The sequence below is a fragment of the Zonotrichia albicollis genome, chromosome 1 (genome assembly GCF_047830755.1).
Source record: "Zonotrichia albicollis isolate bZonAlb1 chromosome 1, bZonAlb1.hap1, whole genome shotgun sequence".
NCBI lineage: Eukaryota > Metazoa > Chordata > Aves > Passeriformes > Passerellidae > Zonotrichia > Zonotrichia albicollis.
The window spans coordinates 36,689,824-36,713,622 of NC_133819.1; the positions used below are offsets into that span (position 1 = coordinate 36,689,824).

A 23,799-nucleotide genomic window follows, 5' to 3' on the forward strand; every position below is an offset into this window, starting at 1 on the left:
TCTGCTTGAAAAGCCGTAATAAATTATATTTTTAATGCTCTTACCCTGGCTTTCTTAAGATGCATACATTCTTGGCAAACAATCAATAAATAGGGTAATCATGAGCAGAGGCCAAAGAATTTGCTGAAGTGCTGTTTTTCCATTTTTAATAGATAAAGATCTAACAATACGGACTGCTGTGTCTGTTCATTTCAGGATCAATATATTCTTTGTTTTCGCCAAACCGAGGAAAAAATAAATGATTGTACGATAAATGTTATGCATCAGACACAATGAAATTCCTCTGCCTTCTAAACTTTGTGCGTTTAATAGTCTTGGTTGCATTTTGCACTTTGCTTAGCAAATACAAGAAAAATCTGGATTATAAACATAACTGATTATACTAGGAAAAGTAGAGGCTGTTTTAAGATATATGCCAAATTACATGCAGCATATTTCAATTTAAATTAACAAGCCTGCAGGACATGGTCAAAAAGACTTACAAATTTTGATAAGTAAAATTTGCATATTATTGTCCATTAAAAGTATTTTCAATGCAAACAAAAGCCATCCATATACAAACATCAACGATTCTAAATGTGCCTTTTCCTTGTGTAAATGTCTAATTACAGCAAACCAGCCACTGAAAAATATGACACCCAAGTTGTTCATTGTTCAATAATGAATTGTACTTAAGAAAATAAACTGCGAAGATTGACATCATAAATGACTTTTCCAATGTGATACCTAAAGATTTACACTCTCTCCTTTAAACCAACTTGCAACTGTTATGGAAATACTGCTGCCCTTCCAATCATAGGACCATCATTAGGAGGAAAGGCAAAGAATTTTTTTGGGGGGTTCATTATTTACTCTTACATATTTTTGCGTTTCTTAGCCCAGCGCTTACTCAAAGAATTAACGCACCAAATTACTTATATTTCAATGTAAGAATTTCCTTTAATCACAGTAGCTAGCCTTTACCTTAACAAAAATCAGACTCCACCCTGAAAAGCAAGATGCTCCACCCAAGAAGGAACCTTACATTTCCCAAAAGTGATTTATATCAGAATTGGGAATATATAGTATTTTAGAATGGAAATTTTAATTCTGAAATATAAAAGAAGTTAAGTCTGCAAAAGTATGCTTCCCCCCCAAATATTATAAATCATATTTCTCTAATGCAGAATTATCAAAAGCGTTACCTTTTCTAATATTAGTTTTCATCAGGTGTCCAGAGTGTTTTAAAGGCACTCCTTGCATTTTAGTTCCTGTACTTCCAAGTCTTCCTCTTCCTAATGGGCTCCCATTCTGTTCCAAGCGCGCAATTTTGGCTGGTGGACCCTTCGGATCGCTTACATTGTTAGACATTTCTGAATGTTCTTTCCCCTGAGTTGCCTCGTTCAAATGATCCATACTCAGTCCCGCCTCTAAAGATCACCTGCCATGATTAAAAAAAAAAATTATATATGTTGTACACGTGTGCGCATATGTATACGTACACAGCCTGCACATGTACAGAGACAGATATATATGTATCACAAGCTCATAAAGAAGAATAGATAACTATTTTAACTAGAAATAAATGTTTTTTTTTAAAGAAACAAACTTGTTTTTCAAAAATTACCTCATACCCCAGTTTACAGAGAGATTGTATCATAATATAATGGAATGGTTTTTTAAAAGCCAACCAGAGTACTTCTTAAAAAAAATTTAAAAAATCTTTGGAGATATTCTACTAAAACTGAGAGAGTCTACAACCCATATAAGTGATGATGATTGTCAAGGTGTGCGCTCCAAGACAGGTATTGTTACAAATCTCACAGAAAGGTTTGTTATTATTCGCGGATGTTTTTGTTGTGGAGGGAGAGAGAAAGATTCTAATGAAAAAATTCTTGATCTATTTGATTATAAAATGGACAAGCAAAAATAGAGAGATTGTTAAAACTTAAGTTGAAGAAGCAACAGATTTATTAGAGATGTAGACTATTTCCATTTACAATTCCTCTCCCCCTTAAAAATAGAAGTTAGAAAAGAATTTGACATTTAACTTCAGAAAGCAGTGGTGGGAGAGGATTGCTTTTGAATTTCCTAACCAATATTATACAGAGTTTATCAACTTTTGCAAGGTTCAAAACATGCAATTTTTCAGATATTAAGCTTCAAGTGTTAAACAAAGTAGTTTATTCAATTAAGATAAATAACGGAGTAGTTTCTCATCAAACATAAAGCTGGGGAAAAATCCTCCACAATTTCTACAGTACTTTTGATGCCCTTAAATATAAAAAAACCCCAAAACCTGAGTGATGCTGACACAGCTATTTGAAACCAAAAAAACAGAATTTCAATAGCAAATTAAGAAAAGGTATATATTAGCATGCTTGTACTTCCCTTTTTTTAAACTTCTGAAACCTCTGTCCATGAATAACAATTACAGTCAAACCACTAAAAATCTCCCAAGCCTACAACATAACAGAGTAAGTTTTAAGGATTTTTGCCACTCATCAGTACCTGTTTTTCAACTGTATTAAAAAAGCTTGCTGAGAGCAAAGGCATCTTTCTGGTTATGATTTCACTAATCAATACTGTTGTGATTGTTAGGTATTTTATCTACCTTTCCCTGACAGGAAAAGGTATAACTATACAGACAATTATGTTATATATATAAATATAAATAATATAATCACTAAGGACAGGTCAACAGACATTAATCTTTGAACCAGTGTTTACATTAGCAAGTACAAATAGTAATACTGGGGAAGTCACATTTAGAAAGACTGGTGTGAATCGGATAATTGCTACTTTTCTTTCAGTTGCCTAAAAATTCAATACATTTTCTGCACATTTCATAGCCAAGTTACTAGAGCCTAAATATCTTGGAATCTTTTTATATATGCAGTTCTATGTCACTAGTATACATGCCAGTGATAATTGTGCAGACTATTTTTTTCTTCTTTGAACATCACGCTGTTTTTCCCGATACGGTGAAGAAAAAAGCAATATATTAACTCGAACCTTTACAAGCAACCTCAAGAATGCAACCAAATAGATGAAGTTCAGACAATCATTATTTTTCCTTATGCTGTTAGGTGACAAGCTAAGGTTCACTATTCATCTTTATCCCATCTGTTTTAGGTCATGCGTCTCATTAACAGTAAACATGCCTACTTTAGCCACTTTTCAAAAAGAATTTTTTAAACTGTGCTAAGTGTAACCTAAGCAAAGAATTACAGACTCAAACTGTTAACATCTTCCGATGTTTCTAACAACACTAACAGACCATAGGGCTGCTATTCTGAGACTGGTCTATCTCAAGAAAAAGAGGATTAACAAAAAAAAAAAAAAAAAAAAAGAAAAAAAGAAAAAAAAAGGGGTGTTGGGGGGGAAGAGTAAAAGAAAACACACACAAAAAAAGCTTCGAACAAGAAATTCCTCATCACTTTTGGCAACTTCAGAAGTACTCTAAGGCAGGAAGGTTCTTTGCTACAAAAAGTATCTAGTCATCATGAGTCAGAATCGCACTACATCATGTACAGTGAATAAAAGTGATAGATCGCCACTTAGTTAATACACTGACTGCAACCAAAACACCAAATGGGTCATTTTCGCTTGGCCTGAGAATACCCACCCATCGGCATCCTTTCACCGCTTAGTCATCTTGTAAAAAGCTTTATGTTACAAAGCAAAATTACATGCACATAAAACACCTAATTTACTCATTTAAACTCCATGCCCAAGGCTAAAGTTCACTGAAACCTCAGTTTGGAATAGTGATGAGCAACAACCAGCATGGCCTGCCCAGGGAGAGGGTGGCAGGAAAGACCTATCATCTCCGCCGGTTCCAGGCCAGGAGTTTCCCCGGGTTTCGCATTTAGGCATCTTTCACAACTACAAGTTTTCATCACAGATCACTAAGAGCACAATTTCAAGGCACAGTTTCCCGGAGCCAGCGTACACGTACAGGCACACCGCGCAATTTCTGAATGAGAGTCGGTGCCGTATCTCCTTTTGTCGCGATGTAACGCTGCCGGTATTATATTATTTCTTTCTCTCCTCCTGAATCAGCCCCCTCCCCATGCCTTTCCCCTCCTCTTCCCTCCCTCCCCCATAAAAACCCATAATCACATTTGAGAGAGGCTCCGCACTTATCCGTTCCATATGGCTCTCACAATCCAGGCCAAGCTTTCCCTGTGACCTTTTAAAGAGACAAAGAAGCAAAGTACTTATCTAGAAAGAGAAACACTGCAGTTTTCTGAGTGAAATTAGCAAAACCGACCCGAAACTCACCACTTCAAAACTTGACAGCATATAAATAACAAAAACAAAGGAGGTTTCCTTTGCAGCCCGAGCTCTTGAAGAGGAAGAAGTTCAAGACTGATGTTTTTAGGTCCCCCCCTTTCTGAAGGGGGGTGGGGGGGGGGCAGCAGACCTGAGGACTACTTCCCCTAATATTCTCTTTTTTTTTTTCTTTTTTTTCTTGTTGCTATTTTCCTCTAGGCGAGGAGGGGCAAAAACAGATAGCGAGAAACAGAGTAGCCATGAGCAAAAATGGCAATGGACAAAAAAAAAAATAGAGATTAAATATCTTTTGAGAGAGCCAGTTTTCGAGGTTTAGCAACGGAAGACAGAGCTGCAGATCAAATTGATCAGACAAGTGTAACGCTCAAAATGAGGAATTAATAATAATAATAATAATTTAAAAATAAGTAGCAGGTTTAAATTAAGGTGGAGGGTGATTTAAGTCTAGCTATCCTTTCAAAAATAAAACCAATGCATAAAGGATCAAGTGAGAAAGGGGGTTATTAAAAAAAAAGCAAAGAAAAAAAAAGGCAGCTTTTCTATCCAGTGTGAAGAGCAGAAAGTCTACTTCTAGGTTGTCACTTACACTATTATTCTCCAATAGGCACCCAGAGGAGCAGCACACACAGAAGGAGCCCGCTCCCCTCCCCCTCCGCAAAAATATACACCGTAACAGCCCCCAAACTTTCTGCAGAAACCTCAGCCCCAGAGATCGCTACTGGAGATAAAAAGAGAAAAAAAAAAAAAAAGTGGAGAGAAAATTGCAGGAAAAGGCACTAAAATGCCACTTTTAATCTCGCTTCTGCGGTCCGGGGAGGGAAAAAAAAAAAAAAAAAGGAAGAAAAAAAAGGCAGAGAGGACCTGTCTCCTCTCATTTACCGGGGGCTGTTGTGCGAGTGACGGGGGGAGAGAGGGAGCGAGAGAGGAGGAGAGAGAGAAAAAGAACAGAGGGGAGGAAGGAAACACACAACAAGGCACACCACCACCACTACAAAAAAGTGACGAGGTTTCACTCCCTCCGAGTCCAACACCGGGAGAAATTATATTTAAAAAAAAACCCGATCCTATTAGGAAAAAAAAAAAACTAAAAAAAAAAAAAAAAAAGGAAAAAAGAAAACCACCAACAAAAAACTGGTTCTGCTTCTGCAAAGAAAAAAAAAAAAGAAAATCTGGGAACTCCGAGAAGAGTTACTCGCAAGAAGGGGTAAAAAATATAAAATAGAAAGGTTGCAAAAAGCCAACAACAACAAAAACCAAGCCAGCAAAAAAACCCCAGTAACAATTGAAAAAGAATAATAATGGTAGGCTTTGTATTTTGTCTTTTTTCTTTTTTTTTTTTTTTTTTTTAATTCTCGTTTCCCCTGGCTGGCTGGGTATGGTTGTTATTTAGGCCGGTTTGGTGGTTGTTGCTGGATGTTACATGGATATGTGTGTGTGTATGTGTGTGTCCCCGGACGGAGCTGCCTCGCTCTGCTCTGCTCCCCCCCCTCCTCTCTCTCCCTCTCTGTTTCTGTCCCCATTAAATTATTAGTTGACTCATCACTACTCCTCCTCCTCCTGCTGCTGCCGCCGCCGTCCCCTGCTCACAGCCTCCTCTCCTCCTCTCCGCTACCGCTCGCTGCCGCTGCTGCCGCTGCTTCTTCTTCCTCCTCCTCATTTTAATACAAAATAACACCGAGGCCACCGGCTTTTTTTTTTTTTTTTTTTTTTTTTTTTTTTCCACAGCCGGAGACGGGAGGAGGACGCAGCCTCCCTGCTGCTGCCCGGAGCCCTTCCCCAGCGGCCCCGGATCATCCGACGCGTCCTGGGAGAGAGAGAGAAAGTGGCAGAGGAGGAGGAGGATGAGGAGGAGGAGGTGGTGGTGAAGGAGAGAGGCGTGGGGGAGGGGAGGCCGGGGAAGGAGGAGGGGGTCGGCAGAAGTGCGGTGGCAGAGGGGGACCGCAGCGAGGAGCGGGGAGGGGGCGCCGGGCCAGGCCAGGCCGGGCCGGGCCGGGGGGGCGGCCGCCGGCGGCGGTAGGTGAGCGGGGGGGCCGGGGGAAGAGGGCGTGCGGCTTCCGGGCGCGCACGAATTTGCAGCTCGCTGGGTACGGGTGAGGCGGCCCTGCCTGCGCCGCGCACAATGCCCGCTCCGCGCCGCCCCGCTCCGCGCCACAGCGCGCCCCCCCGGCAGATGGGGCCTGCGGCGGAGGGGGCGAGCCGGGGGAACGGGCATGGGGGCACAGCAGCAGCACCCGCAGCAGCAGGAGGAAGAGGGGCGGGGGTGAAGGCTGAACAATATCCTGCCGGCGCTGCCGGGTGCGCCGCGCTGTCGCAGCCCCCGCCCCTCGGCGCGGAGCCTGCGCGGGCTGCACCGGGCAGGTGCACAGCAGCGGCGGCGGCCCCCCAGGGCCCGTAGGTGGGGACGCGCCTCGGGGGCGGCCTCGGGGGGCCAGCGGCTCATGTGGGGGAAAGAAGTTTCTCCTTCCTTCCCCTCGCCTTCGATACCGACGGGGGTGAAAGAACAGCACCAGCCGCGGTTCTGAAAGGCGGCCGAGGCTGAGTGAAACCGGGCTCGTTCCGCGGAGGGCATCATCCACCGCGGCTGTGGTGGCTCCGCTGGGCGCCGCGGCCAGCCAGAGCGAGCTGCAGCACACCGTGCGTGAGAGCGATACACCGCTCCGGGCTCGGGACGGCCACATGCCACATCCCCACGCCACAGAACTGCCCCTGTGTCAAGTCCGCAGCGCGGGACCGAAAGCCACCCCTGAAAGGTGAAAGCTAAAAGGTGGTAAAGTATTGACAAAATAAGTAACTGCGAGACAGACAGGGCTTGTTCCCATCATGCACTTGGAAGAAAGTAACCCAACTAGACAAACTTGAAAGCAACAAGTTTGTACAAGCTGCGAGATAAGGGAAAAATTAAACTTCTTTATTGATAAAATGCATAGTGTTTGAATATACTATGTCTAAAGGGAAAGTTGCATCATCGACCAAAGAAAACATGAATTACTGCATAGACAGGTATATAACCAAAATGTTTAGGGCAGTAACTTTAAAACAACCGACAACAAAGCAACAACAAAACACAAACATGAGGCAGCAGCAAAAGTAGGTGAGTGAGAAGGCTAATACCAGTCCTGTAATACACAAAATAGTATGGCCTCTGAACACAGAAAAGGAAAATCATTAATTCTATAAAGAGAAAATTTTGCACTACGCATATACTACTTATTATTAAAAAAGAGGAATGCATCAAGACAAGGTAAAGAATCACATTGATGTTTACTAAAATAAGCACAAACAGCATATAAGACATGCAGGAAAAAGAAAATGGTAATAGGGCGAAATGCATGAAATATTTATCATATTCTGCAGTGCATAAAATAGATTATAATCTCAGAAGCAAAGAAATGCAAGGCTGGAAAATGAATACACTGTTACATAATACTATTATTCAAAGCAGAATAAGTGGAGGTGGCATATGTATGAAACATGAAAAGTTGTACCTATGCTGTATGTCTTGAAAAGGCTTACTAAGATCATTACCGAGACTGCTGAAAAGGAAAAATAAAAACCAAAACCCAAAACCAAAGAAACATGTTTCGCAAAGAAAAACAAGGGGAAATGTAGATGACATCTTCCATAACATATGATCAAGGGGTAACTGTCTAGCGGGTTGTTTGTTTAGAAACCAATTTTTTTTTCAACAGGATAGAGTATCAATGAGTCCCTCTTAAAAAAAAAAAAAAAAAAATATATATATATATATATATATATATATATGTATTTCCCAATACATTTGAATATTTGGAGGAAAACTGTATTAACTAGTTTAATTCAAACTTTGTAGGCACAATGGAAAATCTCAATGTACTATTTTTTCAACCTTTTCAGAAAAGCCTAATAAGGTAAACTTAAACTTCAGCAGTAAGCAGGACTGGCCACTAAAGAAGAAAATCATGAAGACTGTGAGAGTTTCAGCTGGCAGTATGCTGCCTGCAGTATGATGGAGGATAAGGACACTGAAGATAATTTAAGAGATGCAGAGCTGATTAGAATAGAGCAAATATTATCTGGAACAAGATTTGGGACTAAAATACCACCTTATAAAAATGATTACCAGATATGACAATAACAAAACCAAATAACAACAACAAAAGATTACAGTCTTCTAAAATAACTTTTGCTTTGGTGTTCACAAATCATTCTGTTCCTGGTTAAAAAAAAAAAGACAAACCAAAACAACACAATGTTTGGATTAAAACAAAGTGATTAATCTAAAAAGCAGAGATGGTGAATTAAAGGAGCAGGGAGATAACAATCTGATAATACAGGAGCACAGAAGGCCTAATAATGATATTATTACGCACATAACCAAACACTGACAAACAAATATTCTGTTAATTATATAATTGTGCATATGCTTCCTATGCTTGAGATAAATGATTATGGAAAAGAACTCTCTTCTTGAAATTGCATATATGCACTAAACCTTATAAACTCTCTACCACATGGATTAATCTAATTCCCATACACCACTTATGCCTGGTAAAGTATTTACTACAGACTTGGAAAGCTGAGCGTGAAACCCTTGCTTTGACTAGAAAGCACGAATTACTGAAGGCTGCTACATCTTGACAGACAACAATCAGATATCTCTTATCAATACCGAACTACTTGGAAATAATTCAAGATACAGATATCTGATTTTCATTTGACCTATTCCAATTTGCACTTCACTGTGTCAACTTTGATATTAAAATGTTCAGCTAGAATAAAGATATTTATAATAAAAACATATATAAAGAACAGAAGATGAATAGATATTGTCATGGATACATATGCAGGCAATCATTTAAACACGCGGCAATAGTAACATCACATTTTTCATAGCTTCTAGTCAACGTACAGCAGGCAAATATATGCTTAATAAAGGTTATTAATCCTTAATAAAGTTGTTGCACTGTTTTTATTATATATAAATGAATTTTGCCCAAGCATATTTTGAAATAAGACAAATATTTAAAAAGTTGGGCCGTGTATTTTCAACCCCATGGTGAATTAACTCTCGAGCAGCAGTCTCAGTAGCTGCAAAGCAAAACAAATTCTCCAGTGTGGCATGCTGCCTCAGTGCCTCCTAAGGTCTCTGTTCCAATATTTTCTTGTTCAAAATAAATTAGGAAATATGGGCCCAAATCTTGAGGCTTGGCTGTTGAGCAATGCAAACAGAAATGACCTGGCAGCAAAGCAAAACCAGCATGGCTGTGTATTCTCTTTTATCAGATTTCTTTGGGGAGATCAGAGGCTGATTGGCTTTTACACATATGTACTTCTGACAATGCTGCAGCCCTTTGGGCAAACTGTGAGCACCATCCCGTGCTGGAGGTGATGCAGAGCTGTGCAGCAGCGGCGGGAGAGCAGGACAATTCTCTTCAGTGGGAATTTGAATGCATTTCCCCCACTGCAAGGTGTGACAGGTGCACATCTATGGGTAGTGGTACTGCTGGGCAGCAGGGCAATGGCAGTGCCATTCTGTGGCTTTCTGAAGGCAAACATCTGTGGCCGGAAGGTGGGTGACGCCCCAGAGGCTCGTGCCTACTTGCCCCATGGGTTAAACAGAGCTGTGGCTGAGGGGGAAGGATGCACCCCACAGGCCTTTCCCACGTCTACCTGTGCAAACCTCAGCACATCACCGCTGCTGTGCCAACGCGGTCCCATAGCCCTATAAGTTTTGCACCTCGGACTAAAGTTGCTTTTCAGTCTCCACAAACCAACTTCCCCTTCACTTTGCCCTGAACAACAATAGGTGCCTGACACCACTCAAAAGCTTCAACCAACTTGGCTGCGGCAATCTCAATTTACATACGACCCAAGAATCCAATGCACACCAATGTGAATCACAGCATTCTGCGACATCCCCCACGCTGAACTCAAAAGTTACATACCAACCTAGATTTTTTTGACTGCAACCTGCCCCAGCCTGGATAGGATGCCTGTCAAAAAGCAAAAGTGCTATGAAATGAAATTCATAGCACTGAAAGGCATCACACACAAGCTGTCGTCCCCTCTCACATTTTGCATGAGCAATTTCTGCTCGTTTGTGTTCTCTCACACACCATGTCCTGAAACAGTTACGTAAAATGAATATTTAACTTACGATAGTCAGCTGTATTGAACTGCACTTAATTGGTTATTAAGTGAAGTAAATTATCCTTACCATATTTGTCAGAGGTGAAAAACCTACATATATGGCTACATGTAGTGCATTCATTAGTTTACAGACCCCAAGGCTCCTGGGAAGTATCAGATATCTACACAGTGTCCCATGGTGCAGCATTTTTTAGCTGGATGTCTCAGCTAGCTTGCAGATATGTAAAATCATATACAAACAGACATCTCCCTATTGATTGCCTCTGTGACGAGGCTCGTTTACTCCTGCAAATATTATCAGCAATGTACTTCAATCACGGAATCTTTTTTTAAAACGGAGTTGAATAAGAATATGCAAAATGTGAATATGGATAAAACAAGTTACTTTTAGTCAAAGTACTGAACCATTTTGTGCAAGTAGTTTCGTAGCTGTATGTCTATTTTGACTAAGATGCTTGTGCTACTGAAGTAAATACATACTTCTGCAGATGTGGCCCCAACAGTTATTTCAGTTCACCCCTTGGTGAGTCACAGAGAGGCAAAATGCTGGAAGAAAATTATGGAGTAAAATCCAACTAATCTGTTTGGCATGATGTAGAGAAGGGTGAACAAGAGCGCTAATGAGAATAGTGAGTCTTTCACCCCTGGTTGCCACAAGAAATCGTAGCTGCTTAAAATTGTAATAGAGAGGTGCCCACTTTCCCATAAAAGATCAGAGCAATCAATATTAGTGGTTAATCACATAATTCTTACTCTGTAAGTTCACAGTCTCTTGCCTGCTATGTCGACAAACTGAGTTCACTTTTTGCTATCAATAGTAGGACATAAACTGCCACAAACACTACCTCTATGTCATTTAATATAAGCCAGTATGTTTTATGACTGTGGACTTTAGAACCACTTCAAATAAAAAGCTTCAACTTTAAAAAAAGCATTTTGAAGACCATATTCTCTTCCATCCTTAACACGAGACTAGGACCTTGATGAGTCATGCTTTTAATTTCCATGTGGCAACTACAGCCAACTACTTCCACAAAAAAGAACAAATTAAAAAATGCAATAAAGCTTTATATAATAATATTTTATGCAATTAGGCAGCTTGAAGAAAGGAGGAAAGTTGGCATCTTAGGATCAGTCATGTTTCCCATGTCATAAATGTATCTTCAGCAGGTCACTAATTTCACAGCTTTGTACCCAGAGGTATAATTTTTAGGTCTTTCATGTGAAGATGCTTAATGTGGGACACTGAGAGATGAAAAAAGAGTAGTTCCTGCTCCCTCATCATCACAGCACTAGATAACTCCTAGGCATGAGATGGGCATATAATTGTTACCTAAAAGAGTCAGTTGATAAGTGGTTATTTTAGGGATGTGTCTGAAGAGAAGCTCTATTAATTTAAGAGTATGTAAATCATGATCCCTGGACAGAGAAAGCAACAGTTCCTGTTATTTTTACTTGTTAAAAGGAAAGTTACAGCAAGTTATCTCCTAAGTGTTTTTCAATGTTGTTTGCAATTTTTTGACTGGTTCTGCTTTTTTTTTCCATTTTGTGACTCATTTTCCCTCACTTCCAACCACTGTGCTTCTATCCCAGTTAGTATGCTTTTACAAATACAGAAATTTGATCCAACAATTCTGGGTAGGGATGAATTTCACACAGCCCAAGCAAAGCTGTGCATTATGGTAGAAAACATCTGAACAGTTGCACTTATCCCTACAGAGGATGATTCAAATATTATTATGTAGACTTAGATGTTCGTGCTGTAGAGCTCAAACCGTGGTGAGTTCTTACACAGGGATTCTTCACCAACACCAACAGAAGAATCATCTCTGTCACTGACCTGGTGATACAGCTAAAAATCTAGTGACACAAACTGAAAACATGGAAGAGTTTTAAGTCGAAGGAAATGGTTAGAACTGATTGATGAATTGAACTATGTCAAACTTTCATTATGAAACACCAAACCACATGAAATGTCCTGTTTCCAGTTTCATTAACTCAGAACTCTGCACATGTTCTGCTGCACTTTTTCTACGGTTCAAAACCTTGTAAGTAAAACTGTGCATCTAATTACGGCCAAACTTGTCAGGAGTCAATATTCACTGTACATGAAATACATGCAAAATGTGTGGTTTTCATGTAAAACAAAATGAAAGTTGGTGGTTTTGGCCAAATTAGCATTTTCTTCTAGGGCTCCTTCCAATCTCAAACTCCGATGATTCCACAGTAACAAAGATGAAATGAATGAGTTTTTTAGTTCTTTTCAGGAGCAATTAGCTGTTAATATTCACTGCTCTTTTAAGGAACAAGATACTTGTTAATATTACCAGGTGCTAACTAAAAAAGGTTTAGCATATGTAGTGTCACTAAGATAAAGGTCACTTATACATGTGTCAGAGTATGCTTAGTTTAATGCAAACAACATAAAGCAAAACCAAATAACTTCAAAATGTTAAACATACTTGTTCTTATTTAGAAAAAAACCAACAAAAATGCAAAAAACCCAAAACCAAACACACGCACACAAAGAGAGAAATTAACAAACATATATTTAAGTATTTGATGTATATATTTTCTTAAAGCAACTGTGTTTCAAGATTTCCTGCTAAGTGGCTACAATGGAAACAAAGTGAGATGGAGAGCAGCAGCTGGAAACTCACTAGAATACAGTATTTTTAGGGCAAAATTTGGTTAATATTTGTGATAGTAATTTATACTCATGAAAACACATGAAGGAAATGCCGTTAACAGGTGTGTAAAAAGTTAGTTCTTGTGTTAAATACAAAAAATATCTGAGGAAAGATGTCTTCTCTGTAATTTGCTTCTGGCAGGTTATACTACAAACTGCTTCCTGTATTAGATTTTTCGTTCACAAATCTTGATAAAATGAGAAGTTTTGGAATATTCTGCTCATGAAAGATGCAGTACATCCTCTCAATTAATTTTTCCTTTATGGATATACAGATGGAAAACCTCTCTGCACCACATCTTCAAATGTGCCACTTCCAAAGTGGATAGGGCCAGGTGAAGAAATGCTCCAAATTGTTACAGTTGTAGAAAAAGAACATCCAAATCAACTTACCCCCATATTTTTCAAACAACTTCAAATACAAGAATCGCTCAATATGCTGCCACGAATGAACTACACAGAAACACATCTCACATCTAAGTTCATGCTTAAAACTCTTTTAAATACTTTTGTATAAAAGGAAAAAGAAAACATATTCAGATCTTCATTTACTTAATACCAAGTGGTCATTGCTATGGGCATATCAAAAGAGTTATTGTCATTTTTGCTTGATTTAGTTCCGTAAAATTTTTTCCATGACCAAAAGATGTACTGTTCTCAGTCCATACCGAACTTTTAAATAAAAAGTAGTAAAGCAATCTACTTCATTGTCAAATGATTGAAAGAAATTTAATTAATGCCTTTGGAGGGAACGCCTATATAAGTATCACAATCACAAGAATGTGCATATATGCATATATGAATATATATGCCCAGCCGCAGTCTACCCTGTTGCTTTAATGTCATAACACTATAGTCCATGAGCAGCTGAAGGCAAAAATCAACTCCTATAATTTAGAATATCGTGCTGACACAATTTTAAGGTCAAATTACATTGTGTAGTTTATTAGAAGATTAAATGCTTGCTTCATCACAGGACACTACAGCCCTAGAAAAGGCAGGCAGTATAGAAATGCTCACAGACAAACAAATTAAAAATAGTAAGTTATAAACAGGGGAAAATAAGTTTATGCCACACCAACAAAACCAAAAAGAAAAAAAAAACCAAACCCAAAAAGCAAAAAACACAAAGATGCATGAAAAGCAGTATGCTATGTTAGATGTTTATCTATACATAAGAGACAGGTGTCACAAAAACAAAACAAAAAAATCACGAAGCTAAAGAGAAACTTTAACTCACCAGTTTCCATCTGTTATATCTGAATTCATGCATAATTGATTATCCATGACTGGTAAGTTCTTTTTTTTCACTAGCCTAACACAGTTTTCTAAACATTATGTGTTAAATCACCACCAAAGTAAAGGGTGTTTGAGAAACCGTAAGGGCAGAATAAAAATTTTTAATGAAAAATAACATGTCAGTTAATAATAGAGCTGACCTATGTTTAAGAGAGAAATTTTAATCATGTGCATATTAAATATTAATAACCTATTCTGTTATTGTTATAATAAGGTTAAGTAAGCTTCTCCATGCTTAAGGAAAGAGAAAAAGTAGGAATATGTAACAGTGAAAAAAAAGCGCTGAGAAGCAGAGACATAAGGAAAATGTGTCAACAATAAACAAGAGGAAATGAGAAAGAAGGAAAAGATGAAGGTGGAAACTAATCTCTATGTGTCATTATGACTGCCAGAGTACTGGCAAAGCAGCAGCATCCTTTTATTTCAATTTTAATCATTTCTGAATTTTAATACCCTGCTCCTTTTGTAATTCTCCTGGCATTCCCTATATGCATCCATCCCAGCCAAAACACCAGTGTAAATTAAATGGCACACAACCACACCACTGATGTAGTTCTCCCAGTAGAACCAATTGAGTGACCAAAAAGAGAGAAGGTATGACTACTTTGTATCCCCACAGACTACTGGCCAATTAAGTGACTTAATGTTCTTCAATTCCTTTAATTTTGAAAAGAAGGGCAGTGGTTAGGTAACCCAGCAATATAGAGCCATTAAAAAAAAATAAAGCAAGCCAGTAGTAATACAATAATCAGTGACCATCAGGGCCTGGAAAAATGAGTTTGCTCTCACTGGCACTAAGGAGCATCACATGATTATTTAATTACAGCTCTAATTTTTGTCTCGTGGATGGCAACATATCAACAATTAATAGGGCAAATAGAGGAGACTGCATTTTTAAAGAGACAGAACCTATAAGAAATAGTGCTTGGTAATGCAATTTATCAGACAGTATAATGCTTCTTACGGCATATCTGTCATCCTGCCAAACATATAAAGAAATTCTACTGGTTCAATTCTCCTGCATGGTATCCATAAAATTCTTCTGGAATGCTTAGAAAACAATAACTACACCTATGAGTATCCTAATTGTCATTTTAAGCGGCAATGCAGAAGTCGGTTACTTGTAGGGCTTGCAGCCCAAATAAAGTAGTGGAATCACAAGTTTCAAATGCAAACATGCCATAAAATTGTCTTGAAAAGATTATAATGAAAGTCATCAGGAATGGCAAAAATTATTATGGTATTCAGTGAGTCAAGTGAAGAAAAAAAGAAAAAGAAAGTCAATAAAATACAGTCAATGGGACAGAGATTGATTTTGACCGATTGACTTTACTGTGAGATTTTCTTACAAAGCATACCGAAACTAGGGGCTCAAAACCTATATCATACCATTCCTGCACAGGACTGCTAGGTAAGAAATGAGAAACAAGACCTAAAAGAAGATGTATCATAGACATTATCGACTGAGAAGCTCTGCTTTAAAAACAGCTGGATGCGGGTTTTTTTCCCTCTTGCCTCATCCTGCAATGACAGCAGTGCGGAACCTGGGAACTGTGGGAAGTTCACTATGTCAAGGAGCACTTTCCACAGTTAGGGGAATCTGGAAATTTATCAAAAAACCCCCTAATTTTATGCACCTTTTTGCAAATGTACTCACTTTTTCACAGCAATGGGTGGACCAAGCTATGAACCCCCTAAATTCATATTATCCAGTGTATGTTTCAGACAATAGTCAATATACGATGCAGCAAAAAAGCAAGCTCCAAATTTCCTCTCAGCAATAAACTGTACCTGTGAAAAACCTACCATACTATGCTTAGAAGTTTTTTTAATCTTACTTCTCAATATAAAAATTAGATATGCTTTTTCATTTGATATTCTAAAATCTACCCTTTGAATTAGAAAAGAATGCTGAGTTTGGGCCCTTGCACCGAAAAAACCCACTGCTAAACAACAGTTCACGTATTATTGCAAAAGTGTGACTAGAGAAGCAGAACTATTACAATAAATGCTCCATTCCTCCCCAAAATTGTGTCAAATTAAGTTGTTTTCATTGAAGTCATGAACATTCTGGATTGGAGATCTTAATCTATAATCTTAAAAAGAAAGCTGGCAAGCAAGAGCTTGTATGTAAAAGTAAATATCATTCTTTTTATGCACTGGTTACTATACAGATAACATGTCTCACAAAGACTGTAATTAAATGTCTAGTGCAGAAGTAACACTAAAAAGCATACAGTATTATTACATTACAATGAATCCTTAGAAGCTAAAACTGTCATTTTTAAGTTTTAAGATGCCTTTAATTATTCTTGAGACTTCTTACATTTATCAAGAAAGCCCACCTATGATGAAAAGCACTAATGATTTAAAATCTTTCTAATACTGCTCTCCACAAAAATATTAATTTAATCTTTGATTATAAGCATTTTAAAACTCAATCTGGAATTCCTCCCAACTTCATTTTTTGCCTTTGGTCCTTCTGAGACCCTGCGTGCACGCACGCTCTCTCTCACTGTCTTTCCCCTCCTCTCTTTTCTGTCTTTTATTTAATGTAAAAGAAGTAGGAATATAGGGTGTGTATGATGTTAGAACTTCCCTCCTTTTCATTGAAAATGTTTTTAATTACCTGGCTATTATGACCAGACACATATTCTAAGTGCAGTTGCTGAAAAGGAAATACCTTTCTCATACCTTTGCATGTGGGTTTGAGTTCAGAGCAGCAATTCTTGGCACTTCTGCTAAAAATGTTTTCCACTCTAGGACTAATTTACAAATATAAAGAATTACTTAATCCTTCACTGTTCTATGAAACACATTTACTACTAATTTTATAGCTGGGTAAATAAATCAGGAGCATATTAAGGCTGCATTTATAAAAGGATAGTGTGCTGCAGCTTCCTTTTCCTTCACATGAAGTTATGTGCTGAGCATTTTCAAAATCAGTATTACAGCATCGAAGATGACAAAAATGGCATGGACAGTTATTAACCCAAAATTACACTTTTCTTTTTTCAGAGCTAAAACCAGAACCAGGAGTCAAGACACCAGAAAAGATGATGAGACAGTCCTCCAAGCACAGGTGGTCTGAGTGTATCACCACTTCGTCTAGCAAGCAGCAAGTGCAACGACCCACAAATGATTGCTGCTGGCCAAATAAATCCTGTCAGAGCAGGATCCCGGGAAGACAAGATGCACTTGAGGTTTAAAGCACCTCCCTCATCTCCTCAGGTCATATCATGTCATAATGCGCCACGGGAAAGAGATAGAGCAGATAGTCCCTGGAAGTTATGTAAGGCCAGCGCAGCTGACAGACGTGGCCCATCCTGATGTTCTGCACCCAGGTGCAGCTGGGGTGACCGAGGCCCATGTGCAAGCCAGCAGGCTCCTCTGCCTCTCTCACCCGCAGCTCACAGCAGCAAAGCACGAGGTAGCGAGAGCTGACTTCTGTCAGCATACAGCTGTGCAGAGGTGTCACCAGCAGTGCTGTACAGCAGCTCAGAGACAGCAGCTAGCCTGCACTCCGCTGGAAACAAGTCTTACACTCCCAGTCCCAGCAAATGCACAGTGTTTCACAGGGGAATCAAGCTCCAAAGAGATTGCTGTGTGTTGGTGTTCTAAATAAATAGCTGAAAGGTGGACCTTGCCACAAATACCGAGTGTTAGTGTGTCCCTCAGCCCATCTGAACACCTAACACTGATCCTCTACAGGAACGGTGAAAACCAAGCTCTGCAGTGACACACCAGTGTGCATGGGAGCAAAGTCAGGCTCAGCAAGTTTAAAAGGAAATATTTAGAATTCAGACAGTGCCTGAGGTATGTTACTACACTCTACTACTGTACTCTACTATTACTATGCCATTCCTAGTACACAGCACCAGATAAAGCAGATTAGGAGTAGGTTACAACTAGTACGGGACCCAAGAACCAGATCAGAACACATGTACAAGATCAGTGCTGGCAAGTCTCGTTAAAATTAATCTCTACCAAGACAAAGGTACTGAGAGCAATGCTGTGCAGAAGCCATGAGAAAGCTGACATTTGCAAAGCAATAGAATGGATACCCATTATGTAATGAAGTGTTGGCGATAACTGTGGTAAACTTAGATGCCACAGGATGGCAAATGTTCAAAACCACCAGCATTTTTGAAGGGAACATCGTAGTATATCCTCTTGGAAGTAACAGTTACAAGTTGTGGTCAGGGCTGTTGAGAGTTCATGATACCACAGCCAAGGGAACTGACCAACAAGCCAACTTAGTGTTAAGTATAATACTTTGAGAATCTGAGGGAGGAATTAACCTCTCAGGTAAAAGTTATTAATGGAGTCCTTCAACAGAGAATTTAGAGAAGCTTTTTACAAACTGTGAGTTATTCTGACTGCAGTTATCTTCAGTTCAAATGCCGGCTACTTGGACTCATCACTCCAAGATTAAAAGTAACATCAACTGGGCTTTCTGAGACTGACTTTACAAAGTTACAAAATTTCCGTATAGCAGGCAGTAAGAACTGTAAGTTACTCTTTAACCGTCAAACTGTTTTACTTCTTTCTTTTTTTCTTTTTTTTCTTTTTTTTTTTTTTTAGAATCAGTAGCAACTTTGTGACAACTAAAGTTTAAAAAATGCACTTGATTGCATAGTGACAGATTTGCAGAACATTTTTCATCACACACACATATGTGCTTTCAGTTATTAATAAAATGCTTCTGCCCTTAATCTGCCATTGCCTGAATATACAATTACAGTGTCTTGGATAGACAAATACTGTTAAGGAATTCTGTTTTCCCTGTTTGAGATGCAATTCAATTACACCAAGTAAAACTGAATACTATGTCTTTAAAACTGGCTTCGGCTTGCCACAGAAAGGAATACTGAATCACTTTTCTATTAAGTTCCTCTTAGAGTGGAATGATAACAAAACTTTATTCTCTTCCTCACCCCCACCTTCCTTTTTTTGCTTGTTTTAAACAAGGAAGAGCCAGCTGCCCTGGGTAACACCACAGGTAGATATTAAAATGGAGACAGCCATTATTTAGTGGCGACAGGAATATAAATACAGGCACTAACCTATAAACTGGTGTTTACTTCAGGAAAGTAAGTAATATTTTTTCCTCTGATTGCCGTGCTGTCAGTTTAATGCAGCGTAAATAAACAGTAGGTGCATGATAGCTTTAAGTAGAAAGTGTTCATTCCACAAGAGCAGCAGGTTACTGAAGCCTGATGCCTATAACGGCAAAAACAGAACTTCCATTTTACCTGGCTAAGAGACTTGTGGCTTTTCTATTAAATTAATTTGTCAGAATTCTATGAAAAATATTATGCACTCAAAGAACTTTACAAAAAACATTCATTTTTGCAGCCCTCAAGTTGAACCATTTAAAAAAACAAAAGCCAATCACTCCTCTGTAATTTCATCATCCCATCGCTCTAAATGAAAGCTTTATATAATCAACCTAATATAACAGAAAATAAAATGATATATAGAATTGCCTATACTTTGAGTTATTTTGTTCTTATAAATATATTCCCTGACTGAAAGTAAAAAAATTCCCCTTTGGAAAAAGCAATGATGTCTGAGAAGATTGTATATACACTCTACATCTATTAACATAAATTATAAGAAAGTAAAATGTTCCAGATGTGTTTAAACTGTTGTAGAAGGAAAGTTTGTGGCTTCACTGGATATATATTAAATATATCTAGAGAGAGCAATGGCAGTTATATACAAGAAGGCAATAAAATGCTTCACTAGGGTCTATGTTAAAATACCATAGTTCCTAGAAATATGACTAAAACATTTCAGAAGTCATATTTCCTCCAGTTTTAATTCAGAAATCTACTTTAATGTATTTTTCTATATATTATGAGCTATTTTATTAATAAAGCAATCTTCTTAATTTTTTTCAAATACAGCTGGAAACCTAAGGAATTACTTCAAATTCCTCTGACAATACTTAGACTAAAAAAAATTAGGTGACATTAAAAAGGTAACAGTACTTTGAAAAATCAAGTAGTTGATACATTTAAAAGGTTTGGTGGGGTTTTTTGTTGGTCTTTTTTTTTTTTTAAGAAGAACACCAGACTTCAACTGATTATCATCTAAATGGCAAATGCATCATGTAAAGCCCTCTCTATCCCAAACCTGTAACGTGGGAGAAGCATTTGCTGTAGAGAAACCTCTCTGAAGAGGTTTTAGTGCTGCTGGGGTGGATGTGCCCACGTCCCCAGCCGGGCTGAGCGTGGTGGTTGGTGCCTGTGGGATGCTGGCAGGGCTGCAGCAGGGCTGGCGCTGCCTTGGGAAGCACAGCCACACAGGGCAGGTGTGCTGACCCACTGGGCCTGCGCTGCAAACCAGAGGTGCCCTGCTCCTGTGCGAGCTGGGGCTGGCGTGGCAGCCTCTCTCTGCTCTGACACTGCCAAAGCACCATGTCCCATCAGTGACTTACAGATCGACTCTGCTTCACACTGCTTTCTCGGGAGCTCAGCAGCAGGTTAGGATTCACACGAGTCGCTAAAATAGCATGAGAGGGGAAACTGCAAGAGTTACTTTGCTATTTAAAGTATCAAGTACAAAGAATATAAAAAGGAAATGGCCAGTTTTTCAAAATTCATGCACAAAAAGCATTTCATTTAAATATTTTTTGTTCCGTAAACTATTTTGCATACAAAGGACTTATTTATTACATATTTGAACTTGTGGGAAAAAGGGAAGGAATGCACTGATTCCTGAAATAACTCTACAGCCTTTTTGGAGGCTTTGCTCTTCTGTGCTCTTTTCTAGTCTGAACAGTTTTATTGCAGGGACAGAGGAATTCCTTGGAGTCAGTTGTTTCTTTTCCACTAGCTGTTCTGAAGAGTGGGCATACATAGCATACTAGCCAAGGATTTTAATTTCTCTTCTATTGCCTTGTTTGTGCACTATCTGTTCCGACGCATGCTTATATGTGAACACATTGCATTTTCTGCCTGCTCATTTTTTTACCTACTCTATGTTATTTCACATTTCCTCACAAAACTATTGCTTCAACTCGAAAAGCAAGGTAATACCAATAACAATCTCAAATAGAAAGTGAATTAGAAAATGAGTGTGTGTAGGTATAACCATATTTAAGAGCATATAGGAGTACAGGACTGGAAAGAGCATTCTCAAATTCTACAAATCGTGCTGAAGAGTAATTAGAAGATAGAAATTGCAGAGAACATGCTATATTCATGTCTATACACTCTACGCTTACAGTTTCAAGTTGTTTTTGAATAGTGCGCCTGATTTGACACATTTCTATCTGGTGATTGTGTTAAATGCTTGAACAGATAGTGAAATATCCAAGCATTCCTTGTGCTAACTACAGCTGAAATTTTACACTTATTGTAACCTTTCCTAACAATGTGAGAAAAACAGAGTAAATATATTAAATTTGTTTCACAACAGATGCTTAGGTTGTTAATATTTAAGATGCCTATTCATGCTATTCCTGTCTGCACATTTGTCAAAAATGTAAGCTTGAATGCTAATGTTTGCCAGCAGACTACAGCAGACAAATATATGAATGCACTGTACCAAAATAATAAAAAGTAGAAATAAGGGACCGCTGCTAACTCCCACCCAAGTAGCACGGACCAGAATGAAAGGGCACCTCCAGATCACACGCCCTGGAGTCTCTGCATCTGAATTTGTGAATTATTTTCTCAGAAGCGCTGCGCTCATTTGCACGGAGTAAAACCAGCGAAGAGCTTTCCTCAGTTTAAACTTATTTCAGCTTAGGAGCTGGTGCAAAGTGTTTCAGAAAACTTAGAGTGTAGTGAAGTTTCTCCCGCAGCCAGAAAAAGCTGGAGACTGGCAGAGGGAAACTCCGGGTCGGGCAGGTGCCTGTCAGGAGCGCTCCCCCCGGCAGCCGGCGGACACGGCGACAAAGGGGCGAGCATTTAGCAAAACCTCGGGTGGCGGGTTCGGAGACGGAGCGGAAAAAGCAAAAGTAAATCCTGGAGCACAGAAACGAGCCCCTGGCACTGCTCCCCGCGACAGCGGCAGCGCCGGGTCGCGCCGCGGGCGGGCGGGGGGGCCGTGCCACCCAGCGCCACGGGCGCGCCCCCGGCTGGGGCAGCCGCCGCCGCTCGGCCGCCCGCGCAAGCCCCGCGCCCCCATCCCCCTGCCCGCGACCCCCGGCCCCGCCGCTTCGCCCCGCGCCGTCGGGGGCGCCGCCGCCCCGCGCCCGCCGCTGCCGGGAGGCGCGCGGCGCTGGGTAAGAACTTTGCCAAACTTTGGGGTTTTTTCCCTCTGCCCCCACCCCCACCTCCCCCCGCTCCCCCCGTGCCGGCTGCGGGCGAGGGAGCGGAGCGGAGCGGAGCGGGGCCGGCGACCGGCAGCGGCGCGGCGGCAGGTGTGAGCCCGTGCCGGCCGGGAGGCTCCGGCAGCGGCAGCGCCGAGCGCAGCCACCCGCCCCGCGCCTCCCTCCCGCCCGCCCTCCCGGGCCGGCACGGCCGGGTAAATCGCCGCTGCGGGTGCCCCCGGCACGGCTCTGTCCCCCCCCGTCCCCCACGTCCCCGAGGAGAGACGCCGAAGGAGCGGGACCGACTCACTCATGGGAGCGCGGCGGGCGAGGCCGGCGACACCTCCGGCTTCCGAGGCGCCGGCGAAGTTAATTGCACTGAAGTTCAAGTTGTCTTTTCACCCATCAGGAGTGGGCGTTTAAAGGAAGGAGAGCGAGGAGGAGGAGGGGGAGGGGGGAGAGTCTCTCTCTCTCTCGCTCGCTCTCGCACACACACACACACACACACACACACACAGACACACACAGAGGCACACGCATGCACGCACGCACACACACACACACGCACACGCACCCGCCCGCTCGGCTCCGCTCCCGAGCTGCCTCAGCAAGGAGGAGCCCGGACGGAAAACACCAGGGCAGCAAGGTACCGGCGTGGGGCAGCCCTGCCTCTGCCTGCGTGTGTCTGTGCGGGTGTGCCTGCGTGTGTGTGTGTATTTGTGAGTGTGTGTGTGTGTGTGTGTGTGTGTGTGCCCGCGCTCCCCCCGCCCGCTGCCTCCTCGCACGGCCCCTCCAGGCGGGGAGGTGCGCGCTGCCCCCGGGGAGGGGGCGGCGGTGCCGTCGGGGCAGCGCGGCCGCTGAGGCCGGTCCGACCGGGGCCGGGGTCTCCGAGCCCTGCGCCGCCCGCTCTGCTCCGCGCCCGCTGCCTCCTGCCTGCGCGGCGGCGGTGGGAGGGGGGGAGAAGCGAGCGGCGGCTGGAGCGCAGCGGTGGCGTGTGTCTGTGTGTGTGTGTGTGCGCGGCGGCTCCTTCCCTCCGGCTGCTCCCGGCCCCGCGGGGCGGTGGGGCTGACTTGGTGGAAGTGCCGGGGCATGGTGGTGTGTGTGTGTCCATGCCTGCCGTGCCCCCCTTCCCCCCAGA

At 41.1% G+C, this 23,799-nt stretch overlaps 1 protein-coding gene across 8 annotated transcripts in view; it reads right to left on the reverse strand.

Annotated features, from left to right (window-relative positions):
* The window catches only part of SATB1 (SATB homeobox 1), a 91,738-nt gene extending 68,614 nt beyond the window's left edge, over positions 1-23,124 (reverse strand). For 3 of the 8 annotated variants that reach the window (XM_074538242.1, XM_074538226.1, XM_074538194.1), the window contains exons 1-2: positions 22,972-23,108; positions 1,185-1,420 (exon numbers count right to left, since the gene is read on the reverse strand). In XM_074538242.1, the coding sequence (XP_074394343.1) occupies positions 1,185-1,395 (211 nt within the window). In that variant the 5' untranslated portion in view covers positions 1,396-1,420; positions 22,972-23,108. Of the gene's footprint in view, positions 1-1,184; positions 1,421-3,940; positions 4,035-4,104; positions 4,175-4,266; positions 4,424-4,864; positions 4,999-22,971 lie in introns of those variants that run through there. The other 5 variants (XM_074538200.1, XM_074538231.1, XM_074538215.1 and 2 more) reach the window with 5 other exon arrangements.
* Positions 23,125-23,799: the final 675 nt, after the last annotated feature.